Source organism: Schistocerca cancellata, chromosome 9, assembly GCF_023864275.1.
Source record: "Schistocerca cancellata isolate TAMUIC-IGC-003103 chromosome 9, iqSchCanc2.1, whole genome shotgun sequence".
NCBI classification, from domain to species: domain Eukaryota; kingdom Metazoa; phylum Arthropoda; class Insecta; order Orthoptera; family Acrididae; genus Schistocerca; species Schistocerca cancellata.
In genome coordinates this window covers 196,351,602-196,368,964 of record NC_064634.1, presented here as the reverse complement: position 1 = coordinate 196,368,964, position 17,363 = coordinate 196,351,602, and the positions used below count along the sequence as shown (strand labels likewise).

The 17,363-nt window shown below is 43.9% G+C and overlaps 1 protein-coding gene across 1 annotated transcript in view; it reads left to right on the top strand.

The window, feature by feature from the left end:
• LOC126101282 (uncharacterized) overlaps positions 1-17,363 on the top strand; it is a 682,242-nt gene that overhangs the window by 605,723 nt on the left and 59,156 nt on the right. The window contains exons 6-7 of the mRNA XM_049911963.1: positions 13,513-13,642; positions 13,697-13,882. Coding sequence (XP_049767920.1) covers positions 13,513-13,642; positions 13,697-13,882 — 316 coding nt within the window. The remainder of the gene's footprint in view (positions 1-13,512; positions 13,643-13,696; positions 13,883-17,363) is intronic.

The following is a 17,363-nucleotide window of genomic DNA, read 5'->3' as shown; positions in this document are numbered from 1 at the left end:
AAATATCTCAAATAATAAAGTTTTTGTAGAGCTGTGAAATCGCTTCAATCATTTGTAATAACCCTGTAATTACAATCTACTCTGTGCGCACACTTGATTCAACATGTAAACACTACAGATATTCAGATTTAGGTTACGACATGTTCGATATGACTGCCATCTTCGGCGATGATGTGGCGCAGACGAATAACGAAATTCTGCATGAACCGATGAAGTGTCAGAACATCGACGCTGTCGATGACCTCCGAAATGGATGTTTTCAGTTCAGTAATTCTTTTGGCGTTATTTCTGCACACCTTGTCTTTAATATAGCCCCACAAAAATGAATCACATGTGTTCAGATCTGGAGAAAATGGCTGCCAATCAAGGCCCATGCCTGTGACCTCTGGATAGCCCAGAGCCAGAATGCGGCCCCCAAAGCGCTCCTCCAGGACATCAAGCACTCTCCTGCTTCGATGGGTCGAGCTCTGTCTTGTATGAGTCACATCTTGCCGAAATCAGGGTCACTTTGAACAGTGGGATTGAAATAATCTTCCAAAACCTTCACGCACCATTCGGTAGTCACCGTGTCACCAAGGAATATCACACCAATTATTCCGTAACTGGACACTGCTCACCACACAGTAACCCGTTGAAGGTGAAGATATGTCTCGATCGCGAAATGTGGATTCTCAGTCTCCCAAATGGGCCAACTTTGCTTATTGATGAACTCATTCAAATTAAAGAGAGCTTCGTCGCTAAACCAAACCATACTAAAACCCATCATGCCCTGCGGTCAACGTCCTAACGTAAACTGTTCAGAAGTTATTAGGATTCTTTTTGATACACTTCAGTAATTGTCAACCTGTATGTTCTAAGCGCTGTGCCATAGATTTAAACGTTCGAAGTAATGCAGATATCTTGTAATAAGCATACTTGATTAGAAATCTATTCGTAATAGGCCAAATCACGATCTAGACCTAACACTGAAATAGGTCGTTGTGCTGGCGTATGCTGGCGCCAGCACACCATGCGGTCACGAGAATATTGATAGAGGCCAATGACAAGACTCGCTAGAAATGCGCCGCCAACGCCCTCTCAGCCGCCAGTATTTAGGATCGCCGCCGTGGACTGGAGGTCTAGTTTAGCCAGATAGTTCGAGCCTGTGCGCTGTGGAGCTCCAGTGTGTCACCGCAACAGATCTGCAGACTTAGCCTTTAGCAGGCAGCACATATCAGCCTTATAGTGAACATAGCGGACTTCTACTTCAACAGCATTGAGGCTACGTGGACTATACAGAAGACAGCTAGTTCCACATCACATGCAAACTTAAATTTAGGTACCTCTTTGTTTATGAATCCAGTTATTAATTGCGTGCTTTTTCTTATGCCGAAGACTTCCGGCATAAGAAGTCAGCCTCATTCTGCCAACGGCCTTGTCAAAGAGGGCGGAGGAGCGGATAGAGGTTCAGGGCACTCTATTGTCCTAGGGGTGGGAAATTGTCCCTAAAGGCGGAAGAATCAGCAATGATCAACGACATGAGGATGCAGAAGGCAATGGAAACCATGCATTAAAGACATGTAACGTGTATCCAGAGGACATGTGGCCTGTATTTGAAGAAGTGTCATGATGATCTCTCCATTGGCAAAAGATTCTGGAATAGTCCCCCCTTCGGATCTCCGGGAGGGGACTGCCAAAGGGGAGGTTACCATGAGAAAAAGATTGAATAATCAACGAAAGGATAACGTTCTACGAGTCGGGGCGTGGAATGTCAGAAACTTGAACGTGGTAGGGAAACTAGAAAATCTGAAAAGGAAAATGCAAAGGCTCAATCTAGATATAGTAGGGGTCAGTGAAGTGAAGTGGAAGGAAGACAAGGATTTCTGGTCAGATGAGTATCGGGTAATATCAACAGCAGCAGAAAATGGTATAACAGGTGTAGGATTCGTTATGAATAGGAAGGTAGGGCAGAGGGTGTGTTACTGTGAACAGTTCAGTGACCGGGTTGTTCTAATCAGAATCGACAGCAGACCAACACCGGCAACGATAGTTCAGGTATACATGCCGACGTCGCAAGCTGAAGATGAACAGATAGAGAAAGTGTATGAGGATATTGAAAGGGTAATGCAGTATGTAAAGGAGGACAAAAATCTAATAGTCATGGGCGACTGGAATGCAGTTGTAGGAGAATATTGGCTTGGGACAAGGAATGAAAGAGGAGAAAGACTAATTGAGTTCTGTAACAAGTTTCAGCTAGTAATAGCGAATACCCTGTTCAAGAATCACAAGAGGAGGAGGTATACTTGGAAAAGGCCTGGAGATACGGGAAGATTTCAATTAGATTACATCATGGTCAGACAGAGATTCCGAAATCAGATACTGGATTGTAAGGCGTACCCAGGAGCAGATATAGACTCAGATCACTATATAGTAGTGATGAAGAGTAGGCTGAAGTTTAAGACATTAGTCAGGAAGAATCAATACGCAAAGAAGTGGGATACGGAAGTACTACGGAATGACGAGATACGTTTGAAGTTCTCTAACGCAATAGATACAGCAATAAGGAATAGCGCAGTAGGCAGTACAGTTGAAGAGGAATGGACATCTCTAAAAAGGGCCATCACAGAAGTTGGGAAGGAAAACATAGGTACAAAGAAGGTAGCTGTGAAGAAACCATGGGTAACAGAAGAAATACTTCAGTTGATTGATGAAAGGAGGAAGTACAAACATGTTCCGGGAAAATCAGGAATACAGAAATACAAGTCGCTGAGCAATGAAATAAATAGGAAGTGCAGGGAAGCTAAGACGAAATGGCTGCAGGAAAAATGTGAAGACATCGAAAAAGATATGATCGTCGGAAGGACATACTCAGCATACAGGAAAGTCAAAACAACCTTCGGTGACATTAAAAGCAACGGTGGTCACATTAAGAGTGCAACGGGAATTCCACTGTTAAATGCAGAGGAGAGAGCAGATAGGTGGAAAGAATACATTGAAAGCCTCTATGAGGGTGAAGATTTGTCTGATGTGACAGAAGAAGAAACAGGATTCCATTTAGAAGAGATAGGGGATCTAGTATTAGAATCGGAATTTAAAAGAGCTTTGGAGGACTTACGGTCAAATAAGGCAGAAGGGATAGATAACATTCCATTAGAATTTCTATAAATCATTGGGGGAAGTGGCAACAAAACGACTATTCACGTTGGTATGTAGAATATATGGGTCTGGCGATATAGCATCTGACTTTCGGAAAAGCATCATCCACACAATTCCGAAGACGGCAAGAGCTGACAAGTGCGAGAATTATCGCACAATCAGCTTAACAGCTCATGCATCGAAGCTGCTTACAAGAATAATATACAGAAGAATGGAAAAGAAAATTGAGAATGCGCTAGGTGACGATCAGTTTGGCTTTAGGAAAAGTAAAGGGACGAGAGAGGCAATTCTGACGTTACGGCTAATAATGGAAGCAAGGCTAAAGAGAAATCAAGACACTTTCATAGGATTTATCGACCTGGAAAAAGCGTTCGACAATATAAAATGGTGCAAGCTGTTCGAGATTCTGAAAAATGTAGGGGTAAGCTATAGGGAGAGACGGGTCATATACAATATGTACAACAACCAAGAGGGAATAATAAGAGTGGACGATCAAGAACGAAGTGCTCGTATTAAGAAGGGTGTAAGACAAGGCTGTAGCCTTTCACCCCTACTATTCAATCGGTACATCGAGGAAGCAATGATGGAAATAAAAGAAAGGTTCAGGAGTGGAATTAAATACAAGGTGAAAGGATATCAGTGATACGATTCGCTGATGACATTGCTATCCTGAGTGAAAGTGAAGAAGAATTAAATGATCTGCTGAACGGAATGAACAGTCTAATGAGTACACAGTATGGTTTGAGAGTAAATCGGAAAAAGACGAAGGTAATGAGAAGTAGTAGAAATGAGAACAGCGAGAAACTTAACATCAGGATTGATGGTCACGAAGTCAATGAAGTTACGGAATTCTGCTACCTAGGCAGTAAAATAACCAATGACGGACGGAGCAAAGAGGACATCAAAAGCAGACTCGCTATAGCAAAAAAGGCATTTCTGGCCAAGAGAAGTCTACTAATATCAAATACCGGCCTTAATTTGAGGAAGAAATTTCTGAGGATGTACGTTTGGAGTACAGCATTGTATGGTAGTGAAACATGGACTGTGGGAAAACCGGAAGAGAAGAGAATCGAAGCATTTGAGATGTGGTGCTACAGACGAATGTTGAAAAGTAGGTGGACTGATAAGGTAAGGAATGAGGAGGTTCTACGCAGAATCGGAGAGGAAAGGAATATGTGGAAAACACTGATAAGCAGAAGGGACAGGATGATAGGACATCTGCTAAGACATGAGGGAATGACTTCCATGGTACTAGAGGGAGCTGTAGAGGGCAAAATCTGTAGAGGAAGACAGAGATTGGAATACGCCAAGCAAATAATTGAGTACGTAGGTTACAAGTGCTACTCTGAGATGAAGAGGTTAGCACAGGAAAGGAATTCGTGGCGGGCCGCATCAAACCAGTCAGTAGACTGACGACAAAAAAAAAACAACATAAAAGCGGCTAAAGGGAATACGCCAGTCGATACAATAATCAGCATCTGAAGATCTGGTTACAGACTTCGAGACGTACTGTCCAGCTATTTTTCCAATTCTTTTCTTTGCTTGAGTGTCGTATTTATTTATCGCAGTAACATATTCTTGCAACTAGGTTGTAGTGCTTGAAAAATTCTGTTGCATTAACAGCGACAAATTAAAAATTCTGTGCCAGACTGGTATTGGTGTACGTGTGGCCAGTTTTCTGTCTGTTGCACTACCACCGCGTGCCTTGTAGACCGACTGAAAGTTTCAGCTTTCCATCTACACCTACATCTACATCTACATGGATACTGTGCAAATCACATTTAAGCGTCTGGCAGAGGGTTTATCGAACGACCTTCACAATTCTCTATTATTCCAATCTCGTACAGCATTCAGGGAGAACGAACACCTATATCTTTCCGTACGAGCTCTGCTTTCCCGTATTTTATCATGGTGATCATTTCTCCCTATGTAGGTCGTCCTCAACAAAATATTTTCGCATTAGGAGGAGAAAGCTGTTGATTAGAATTTCGTGAGAAGATTGCTTCGCAAGAAAAAACGCCTTCGTTTAAATGATGTCCATCCGAAATCCTGAATGATTTCAGTGACACTTTCTACCCTTCTTTGAACTTTTTCGTTGTATTCCGTCTATACTATGTGGTAACGATCCCACACAACGCAGCAGTATTCTAAAGGAGGACGGACAAGCGTAGTGTAGGCAGTCTACCTTGTACATCTGTTAAATTTTCTAAGTGCCCTGCCAATAAATCGCAGTCTTTGGTTAGCCTTCCTCCATAAGAGTTTTGTTTGTGTTCCTTCCAATTTAAGTTGTTCCTAATTGTAATTCCTAGGTATTTAGCAGGATTTACGGCCTTTAGATTTGACTGATTTATCGTGTAACCGAAGTTTAACCAATTCCTTTTAGCACTCATGTGGATGACCGTACACTTTTGGTTATATAGGGCCAATTGCCAATTTTCGCGCCATACAGATATCTTTTATAAATCGTTTTGCAATTTGTTTTGATCTTCTGATGACTTTTCTAGTCGATAAACGACAGAGTCATCTGCAAACACTCTAAGACGGCTGCTCAGATTATCTTCCAAATCGTTTATATATATAAGGAACAGCAAAGGGCCTGTAACGTTACTTTGGGGAACGCCAGAAATCACTTGTGTTTTACTCGATGACTTTCCGTCAGTTCTACGAACGGTGACCTCTCTGACAGGAAATCACGAATCCAACCATATAACTGAAGCGATATTCCATGAGCACGCAATTCCGCTATACAAGCCGCTTGTGTGGTGCAGTGTCAAAAGATTTCCGGAAATCCTTTGTCAATAGCACTCAACACTTCGTGCGAGTAAAGAGCTGGTTGTGTTTCACAAGAACGATATTTTCTAAATCCATGTTGACTGTGCGTCAATCGACCGTTTTCTTGGAGGTAATTCATAATGTTCGAACAAAATATATGTTCCAAAATCGTACTGCATATCGACGTTAATGATATGGGCCTGTAATTTAGTCGATTACTCATACTACGTTTCTTGAATATTGGTGTGACCTGTGCAACTTTCCAGTCTTTGGGTATGGATCTTTCGTAGAGAGAACGGATGTAAGTGATTATTAAGTACGGAGCAATTGCATCAGCGTACTCTGAAAGAAATCTAATTGGTATAGTCTGGACCAGAAGACTTGCTTTTAATAAGTAATTTAAGTTACTTCACTACTCCGAGGATATCTACTTCTACATTACTCATGTTGTCAGCTGTTCTTGATTTGAATTGTGGACTATTTACTTTGTTTTCTTTTGTGAAGGCCACTGGCTAATATAATTCAATACAGTGTATTTTCCACCAGAAATGGAAGAAGTCTTACGCAGCTGTGAATTCCACGTTGATGTAGTCGCTTAGTCGTATTGCGAGTACACTCCCTTCAGTCGATCGGCTTCGATGCTGGACACCATCAGCTGTTGGGAACCACCACCCGAGTCTGAACTCACCCGAATATAGGTCTCGAATGTGCCTCCCGCGCTCTTCCCCTAAAGGTAGCGGCATATGTATAGTTCAAAGGCTGCTTCTGCTTTCACTTGCGCGATAGTCCTAGTTACATCATGGAGATGGACTGAAATACAGATTCGACTGTAACAGAGTTCTTTTGCAGTTCACTTCCTACTGTCGAACACTAGTGCTGGCTTCAATCGCACACCGAAGAAAGAAATAGTGACTCCCAGGAGTCATCACGCTAATTCCGTGTAACACAGTCTCTAGCTTTGATGACGGCTAGAGAGGAAGTCCACAAGTTTCTCAAGTATGCCATATGCGTCAAAGCCAGTCTTGATGATTAGCTCTTGTAGACCTACCAGATTGTCGGAATGTTGATTGTTATATTTGTTCCACTGTTCCAAATACTCGCAAACATTTTTTATTATATTATCGTGGAGGAATGTAGCGCACCTATCCAAGGTGCGTTAGGGTGCTTCAGTAGAGAAAAACGCTGGCGTGCAGCCATGTGAACGAATATTGCCTAGACGGCTAGACGTGAGTGGTAATAATATATTTATTTTGAGACACAAGATGCCTTTGTATCACGGTTATTGCAATAAAATTGGAAAATTACTTCTATTCAGGAAGAATGCAATAATAATTTGACAGTTATGGATTACAAAGCTCTCAGGTTCGTTACAAGGATGTTTAAAGAGTTGTTGCTGTGAGACAAACGGAACTCTAAGGCGGAATTAGATAAGTGAGGAAGGGAGCTGTAGCTCATCTTGCCAACATGTGCCCATCAGGAAGATATTTTTACATTTTCGAGAGGTTCTTTCCCTGGACATGGCCATTCACTCGATTACTTGGCTCATATTCTTCTTGTGGGCAATCAAATTATTGTCCACCATTATTGTGAAATATTTTTGCACCGCCCACAATTATCAGATGTTCACAGTCAGAAAGGAAGTACTCACACAGACTTTATTGTAGGTGGAATTCCTTCACTGGGCAAACTACAGACCGCCTGTTAAGAATAAATATCCTGTGTACCACCTCCTCCTCTTCCACCTCGTCTGCTAACGTTCCAATATACCTTTCGGCAAGAGAGCACACGAAAACGCTAAGAAGCATTCACAGCAACTGGCAAACTGCATATCGTCTCAGTGGCGTCTCACATGTTCTAGGGACATCCAGTTGTCCCTTCCTCCCCTTTATCTGATAACATGTCCCTTCTATCGAAAGCGCAGAACAACATTGTGACATACATGTCCCAGAGACGGGGAGGTTTCACTTCGGTCAGTCGGTACCTACCTGCGTCCCTTAGAGGGAGCCTGTGACGGTGGATGGGGCGGCCAGACCTCTATCATCAAGTTCATTACAAGAAGTAGAATAAGGGGCTACACTTTGCCATCGAGAATGTTGAAACAAATACCCCGGTTTACGTCAACGGTACTCGGAATTAGTGCCCACCATTTCTGGCATTGAAAACACCCCACAAATATTACGCAACAGTCTCCGACATGAATTACACCCTCCACGCACTGTGTGTTGAACACCTCGTTGGCCGTGGGTGCACTCAACGATGGCTCAAATGGTTCAAATGGCTCTGAGCACTATGGGACTTAACTTCTGAGGTCATCAGTCCCCTAGAAATTAGAATTACTTAAACCTAACTAACCTAAGGACATCACACACATCCATGCCTGAGGCAGGATTCGAACCTGCGACCGTAGCGGTCACGCGGTTCCAGACTGAAGCGCCTAGAACCGCACGGCCACACAGGCCGGCTGCACTCAACGCCTTGCGTCATCTGAAAAGAGGATGATAGCAACTCGTCAGACCACATTACCCGCCTCGCCTCCACTCACATAATGAACAATTTCTGTAATTTTTGGCCGTTTGAATAATGCCCTTTTGCAAAGTAATCTACTACAAACGTCAACTGCACGTAATCCACTTCGCAATGTTCACAAAGCAGTCGAGATGGACCTGCGTTCACTGGCAGGAGAAAGCCTTGACTTGCATGAAATCTATTGTTTTGTACTGTATTCTTCCATTGAAACCAATTTATTTGCCAGGATCGCTGTTGTAGTGAATGGAGAAATTGTTTGTGTCATCGTGTAACATGAAAAGTACCAATGGGACCGCCTCACGCTGGAAGCCAAAAAATGTTGTAAATTGAAAGAATTGTTTGCGATATCACACAGCATGTAAATTACTGATGAGATCGCTCCACGTTGGGTGCCTAAAATGTTGTGAACTGAAAATTTCTAATGACTACCATCTTGTTTGATGAGCTAGGTGGGCCGCTGACAGCAGTATTCTCGACCTCTCTATTCTAATTCACCCTTCAAATAAGCGGCGTCGGTGATTTGCAGAACCTCTGGGGTGATGCGTAGACACCACTACCACAGTTGGCTCTGTCATACTTATATGATGGTTCATGATATCCTGCATATGTTGATTCTACATTAGGCTTCTGTAATGTTGCCATGTCATGAACGGGTGCCCTGTGCACACTTCAGCTAGCTCTCAGACAGGCGCACCTGGTGTAGGGCCGGACGGTGTGGCCGAGCGGTTCTAGGCGCTGCAATCTGGAACCGCGCGACCGCTACGGTCGCAGGTTCGAATACTGCCTTGGGCATGGATGTGTGTGATGTCCTTAGGTTATTTAGGTTTCAGTAGTTCTAAGTTATATGGGACTGATGACCTCAGTAGTTAAGTCCCATAGTGCTCACAAGGGAACCTCCCCATCGCACCCCCCTCAGATTTAGTTATAAGTTGGCACAGTGGATAGGCCTTGAAAAACTGAACAAAGATCAATCGAGAAAACAGGAAGAAGTTGTGTGGAACCATGAAAAAATAAGCAAAATATACCAACTGAGTAGTCCATGTGCAACATAGGCAACATCAAGGAGAACGTAGGCGCAGTAGCGCCGTAGACCCGTGGTTAGCGTGAGCATCTACGGAGTGAGAGGTCCTTGGTTCAAGTCTTCCCTCGAGTGAAAAATTTACTTTCTTTATTTTCGCAAAGTTATGATCTGCCCGTTCGTTCATTGACGTCAGTGTTCACTGTAATAAGTTTAGTGTCTGTGTTTTGCGACCGCACCGTAAAACCGTGCGATTAGTAGACGAAAGGACGTGCCTCTCCAATGGGAACCGACAACATTTGATCGCAAGGTCATAGGTCAACCGATTCCTCCACAGAAAAACACGTCTGATATATTCTATACGACACTGGTGACGGCATGTGCGTCACATGACAGGAATTTGTTGTCAACCCACCTACCTTGTACACTTGGCGAATGGGTAAAAAGATTATTCTAACTTGCCCGATTTAGGTTTTCATGTGGATGTGATAATCACCCCCAAAAAACTCATGAAAACATAATAGTTTGTCACATAAACTGAAAATAAAAAATTTAACTTTTCACTCGAGGGAAGACTTGAACCAAGGACCTCTCGTTCCGCAGCTGCTCACACTAACCACGGGACCAAGGCGCTCCTGTGCTTGTATTATGCTTGATGTTGCCTATCTTCCGCATGGACTACTCAGTTTATATATTTTGCTCATTTTTTCATAGTTCCACACAACTTCTTCCTGTTTTCTCGATTGATGTGTGTTCAGTTTTTCAAGGCCTATCCACTGTGCCAACTTATAACTAAATCTGAGGGGGGTGCGATGGGGAGGTTCCCTTGTCAGAGCCATTTGGACCTAGTGTAGGCTACCCGCCAAGCAGTGGTATTACATGTATTCTAGGCTAGCCACATGGCCACCAGTATATACTGCGCACGATGCGGCGGCCGATTCGCAGTGACCAGTTTTCGTCCAAATCGCTGGGTGGGTTCATTCGTTAGTTTGGAAGGGGAGGCCGATAAGTGTTTTCCCACCTTTCGACCGGTCACCGATGACAGAATCGAGGCGCGTACCCTGCAATCCTTCTTAAACGATGTTACAGAAACTATTCGGCAAAAAGTTTCATTTTTACTTTAATTATAGCATTATATGTCAGGCTGCTAATAATGTGCCCATCATTTCGTTAATGATCATAGTTACTGTGATATTTCCGTGAACGTAAGACACTGTGCGCATTTCGGAAAAGTGTGCAATGAAAAATAGAGGGCGCTATGATTTTGCGTTTGGTGCATATTACATAGCATATTGTTGCGTATGAAATTTAGCAAAAATATTGAATATTTCTTTAGACTTGAGTATCTGTCACCAATCTCGAGAAAACTGATCTGATGTAGCACAGTCATTAGCGACCGTGTCGCGCCTGCGGTAAAGCCAGAGTGAAATATCCACAACATTCTTCATATTTCATAACCGGTTTCAGATATCGAAATGACGTTTTGGCAATTGATAACACACAAAGAGCAGAGTATTTTACAATATTGTTATTATGTAAAACGTCATCATCTACCGTGTTATTCCAATAACTACGGAATTTTTCGGTGAAAGAATGTAATTTTTAAGGGCCAACGATAGCTGTCGAAACGAGAAATGCTATGGGTTTCGGAACAACATAAGTAAAAACATTACCCGTTTATTTTATACAGAGGATGTGTTTTTTCACAAACTAGTGACCTTACGTTTCCTCATTTCCTCACTTAATAAACTTAATAAACCATGGTTTCAGAATTCTCTAGCAACTGCGTCTGCACGATTTGTTAGTGAGATGGGAGAGTGTAAACTCCGTTGTGTTTTGGCAAAAGAAGCTAACTTGACTTGGCAACAACAGAAATGTGTAGGTTTTACTCAAAATTCGTCACTCATGACGCTTCTCTGATAGTTACAAATGGTTAACAAGTCAGGCGAAAATAAATCGCTGCATTTTTAGCGGAATTCTTTTTAGATGGTAACTAAAGCAGAGGTGGCAGAAGATCTTGTTGAATGGTCACCATACAAGTGTTGATGTGGAGGGGGCCCAATTAATATTTGCAGAAGAAATGTGAGGGCAGGCTACAGCCTAGAACGGTATTTTCCCCTCCAGCGCTCTGCAGTTCCCCTCCAGCGATCTGAGTGACCTCCCACCACTACCGCTGCTCCTGTACTTCCCCAGCCGACTGTGAATCCAGCGGCCACGGCGTTTTGCGCGCGCCATGCGGTTCAGTACGATCGTGTGGATTACAGACCAGCAGCCGTAAGCCGTCGGCACACGGACCGTGCATCCGAACGTTGAACGTTGAGCGTGCCGAGTCTCTGGCGTCATAGCGTGCAATAGCACGTTCGGGAGTCTCTCCGAACGTGCAGAGCAATATCTGGCATGTCAGATATTCTGAGCGTGCGTCTGAGCGTTGACCAATGAGATGGCACCTACGTCAGACTCACGCCGTCGTCTCCCTTCAGTGCAGAGTTGTGAGGCGCCATATTGGCATTCATTTCAAGCCTGTATGTATATATGCCGTTTCTGAGCACCAGCAAATTGAGAATCACTGGAAAACCCGTTGTTAACTGTGTGATTCGTACGAATAAAATAATGAGAAACATCATATTCGTGGCAAAAGAATTATTGTAACTTGCATTTATGAGAGTAGGCTATTTGAAGGCAGCGACACACTGAAGATCCCCCCAAAACGCATTGTTCTTGGTACAATCTCTTATAATTAAATTTCAATTAGTAACGTATCTACGATTAAGGTTTTCAGCAAGGGGTAATATAACATGATTAGATGCAAGCGCTGTGTTGTTGGTTTAGCTTTAGCCGGCACGGTAGCTCAGCATGCTCGGTCAGAGAGCAGGTTTCTTTTTAATAAAAAAAACTGAGTGAAGGGATCAACAACGAACTTCAACGGGAGTCATCTGACGTCAGCTATGACCAAACACAACGAACAATAAGGAAAAAACTGTAAAAAAAAATGTGGGGAATTGCATCACGGTCCCGCATTGAGTTGTTTGTTGAGGTGGTGGTTCGCGTCTTGACACTTTTTTCCTATCATTCGCGTTTTTATTAGTTTCTGATACTTTATTATTAGTTTAATATAAGTATACACTATAATATTTGATGTTATGTAAATATAAGTTCACCTTTTTTTTTTGAGGGGTGGCTGTTCGATTGGCTTAATCTACAGGACAGCTTGCGCAACTTATTTATTTTGCTCCTTTTTCTTTTACGCTTCATAATTCACATGTTGCAAAGATTCTGCTACTGGGTAGGAACAGTGATCAAGTAAGACTGACCTTGGGGTTTTACTAAAATGTGGGAAAGATGAAATAATGTTTATTTTATGAGGAGAAGTATTCCAAATTTTAACCGCACTGTTTGTAATGGAACTTTTATAAGCCTGTGTCCCTTTTGATTGGACATGGTACTTTCCTTTTCGTGGACGATGGAGGAAATGTGCGTTTTAATAGAGCTAACGTGGGAATTTTACGCTCGCCTGTTGAGTAAACAGTGTGATTTACGAACTACAAACATCCCTCAACTGCCGCTGGAGTGCGTTGCGATCGCGTATATCACGTTGGGGCCCCACGTACCGTATGCACAAGTCGCATCGTTCCTGAGCGTTCAGCTTCACGTTGAACTTGGCACGCTCAACGTTAACGTTCGGGCCGGCCGGAGTGGCCGAGCGGTTAAAGGCGCTACAGTCTGGAACCGCACGACCGCTACGGTCGCAGGTTCGAATCCTGCCTCGGGCATGGATGTGTGTGATGTCCTTAGGTTAGTTAGGTTTAAGTAGTTCTAAGTTCTAGGGGACTTATGACCACAGCAGTTGAGTCCCATAGTGCTCAGAGCCATTTGAACCATTTTTGTTAACGTTCGACAGCACGGTCCGTGTGCCGACGGCTTTACCGCCACGCATCAGCTGTCTGCCCACCCCTGCACGCCTTTGACAGTGGGCTTCTCGCTAATGGGCCGTCAAAATGAAAAAGCCTGCTTAAGATGCTTAGATGTTTCTCCGTACACACAGCTAGGTGTTGGCGTTGCAGGCCCAGCAGCGTATCCAGAGGCGCTACCACGGCGCCATCTTCCAGCGCGGCCACCCCTACGCGGCTGAGCACGGCTGCCACCACACCGGCAGACTGCGAGTTCTCTGACGAGGACGAGCCCCCGCCGTGCGCGCGCCGCCGGCGCCCCGAGGCGGCTCCCGCCCCCCTGCCGCGGCCCCCGCAGCCCCAGCAGCAGCAGCAGGCCTTCTGCCCGGACTTCGACAGCCAGGAGCGCTTGGGGGCGCCCGGCGCGCAGCCCATCGCGTGGTGCGACACCCGCCGCGAGCTGTTGGCAGCCCTGGACCTGCGCGGCACGCCGCTGCGCCTCTGGCAGTTCGACCTCAGGACTTCGCACTGGACGCAGCACCAGGTACAACCTGCCGCTCACTGACTCTCTGCTACGTCTACATTCCAGCTGAATGCTAATCTGTACAACCGATTGGGTTATACAGGGTGATTCAAAAAGAATACCACAACTTTAGGAATTTAAAACTCTGCAACGACAAAAGGCAGAGCTAAGCACTATCTGTCGGCGAATTAAGGGAGCTATAAAGTTTCGTTTAGTTGTACATTTGTTCGCTTGAGGCGCTGTTGACTAGGCGTCAGCGTCAGTTGATGCTAAGATGGCGACCACTCAACAGAAAGCTTTCGTTTCAAAGATTGTGTTTAGTGATGAAGCAACTTTCCACACTAACGGGAAAGTCAACCGTCATAATGTCTGTATATGGGGCACTGAGGATCCGCGGAAAACAACTCAGTATGAACGTGACTCGCCTAAGGTGAACTTTTTCTGTGTCATTTCAGCCAATAAAGTTTTTGGTCCCTTTTTCTTCGAAGGTGCTACTGTAACTGGACTACAGTATCTGGAGATGTTAGAGAATTGGCTGTTCCCTCAGCTCGAACAAGAAGCACAACAATTCATATTTCAGCAGGATGGAGCGCCACCACATTGGCACTTATCTGTCCGTAACTACCTGAACGTCAACTACCCGAGGCGATGGATCGGCCGCCAGGCAGCCCATGACAGAGCACTTCATCACTGGCCTCCAAGAAGCCCTGATCTTACCCCCTGCGATTTTTTCTTATGGGGGTATGTTAAAGATATGGTGTTTCGGCCACCTCTCCCAGCCACCATTGATGATTTGAAACGAGAAATAACAGCAGCTATCCAAACTGTCACGCCTGATATGCTACAGAGAGTGTGGAACGAGTTGTATCGGGTTGATATTGCTCGAGTGTCTGGAGGGGGCCATATTGAACATCTCTGAACTTGTTTTTGAGTGAAAAAAAACCTTTTTAAATACTCTTTGTAATGATGTATAACAGAAGGTTATATTATGTTTCTTTCATTAAATACACATTTTTAAAGTTGTGGTATTCTTTTTGAATCACCCTGTAATATACTACTGCCCATTAAAATTGATAAACCAAGAAGAAATGCAGATGATAAACAGGTATTCATTGGGCAAATATATTATACTAGAACTGACATGTGATAACATTTTCACGTAATTTGGGTGCATAGATCCTCATAAATCAGTGCCCAGAACAACCACCGCTGGCAGTAATAACGGCCTTGATACGCCTGGGCATTGAGTCAAACAGAGCTTGGATGTCGTGTACAGGCACAGCTGCCCATGCAGCTTCAACACGATGCCACAGTTCATCAAGAGTAGTGACTGGCGTACTGTGACGAGCCAGTTGCTCGGCCACCATTGGCCAGACGTTTTCAGTTGGAGTGAGATCTGGAGAATGTGCTGGCCAGGGCAGCAGTCGAACATTCTCTGTATCCAGAAAGGCCTGTACAGGACCTGCTGAAATGTAGGGTTTCGTAGGGATCGAATGAACGGAAGAGCCACGGGTCGTAACACATCTGAAATGTAACGTCCACTGTTCAAAGTGCCAAAGTGCCGTCCATGCGAACAAGAGGTGACCGAGACGAGTAACCGATGGCACCCCATACAATCACGCCGGGTGATACGCCAGTATGGTGATGGCGAATACACGCCTCCAGTGTGCGTTCACCGCAATGTCGCCAAACACGGATGCGACCATCATGATGCTGTAAACAGAACCTGGATTCATCCGAAAAAATGACGTTTTGCCATTCGTGAACCCAGGTTCGTCGTTGAGTACACCATCGCAGGCGCTCCTGCCAGTGATGCAGCGTCAAGGGTAACCGCAGCCATGGTCTCGGAGCTGATAGTCCATGTTGCTGCAAACGTCGTCGAACTGTTCGTGCAGATGGTTGTTGTCTTGCTAACGTCCCCTTCTGTTGAATCAGGGATCGAGACGTGGCTGCACGATCCGTTACAGCCATGCGGATAAGATACCTGTCATTTCGACTGCTAGTGATGCGAGGTCGTTGGGATCCAGCACGGCGTTCCGTATTACCCTCCTGAACCCACCGATTTATTATTCTACTAATAGTCATTGGATCTCCACCAACGCGAGCAGCAAAGTCGCGATACGATAAATCGCAATGCGATAGGCTACCATCCGTTTTTGATCAAAGTCGGAAACGTGATGGTACGTATTTCTCCTCCTTACACGAGGCATCACAGCAAAGTTTCACCAGGCAACGCCGGTCAACTGCTGTTTATGAGAAATAGGTTGGAAACTTCCGTCATGTCAGCACGTTGTAGGTGTCGCCAACGTCGCCAACCTTGTGTGAATGCTCTGAAAAGCTAATCATTTGCACATCACAGCATCTTCTGCCTGTTGGTTAAATTTCACGTCTGTAGCACGTCATCTTCGTGGTGTAGCAATTTTAATGGCCAGTAGTGTATTTAATCTCAGTGGCTAAGTGGGAAGGTGTTCTAGAGATCTCGGGTTTGATCTGTGGGCAGTCTTACGATTCTTTCTCTGACACTTATCACACCTTTCAGGGCTGGTAATGTTCCTTAATGTGAAGAATGTCCGAGTTGCTCTGTCTTTCGAAGAGCATATTAAACTGTAGGTCCCTCTATAGCTGATTGGGTAAGTCAGTTCAAAGGTGGCATATCATCTCCTAGCGTTCCCTGTGTAGCGTAATGCGGTCGTGTTCAAACTAACCCTAGAGTTAATGAGAGGTTTATTTACTTATTCGTTTTGTTCCATAGATACAAAATGAGCAGCTCCTCAAGGATGGACAGCATATCATACAACAGGAATAAATAACACTAAATTATTTTTAAATGTGATTGAAAGTCGTTGTACAGGCGTGCTACCATTTTCAGTAAAATTATTGAAGAAATTGAAAACAGCTGGTAGGTAGCGAAATAATTGTCAGTTGATGTTACTGGAGCCGGAATAAAAAGATTCCAATAATGTCAAGTGACTTTTATTCCGCGACCTACTACCTGTTTTAAATTCACCTAATAACGTAATAAAATTTATGGGAAAATGTAGAAATGGAACTATGTTACTGTTCTTTCCACCACCCATAAGTGGAACGATACTTGTGGAAGAGGAATAAATTTAAAAAATCTTACACATATTTTCATTTAAGAGGTAATAGCAAATTCGTCACAAAACATATAAATGTACAGTACATCAAACAGAAAACCTGTTTGCCACATTTTATACGTCCATCACACTAAGCCACTGAAGATGTGGAAAGGTCAGATTTTACACTATACTCGCATTGTTTGCTATTGTTAATAATATGTACATCAAGTGGCTCTACTAAGAAATTCGTCAGTGGAGTAGAACGTTGCACGTAACGTCTACAAAATCAGTAGGTACCCTTGTATGGGTGCTGGAAAGGTGTTGAAAGTTGTATTGATAATTAATGGACACATTTTTGGTCTTAAGTCTGTTATCTTTATGAAGATAAACACTAGAGTGTGCTGAAAAGTAACACTTCCGAA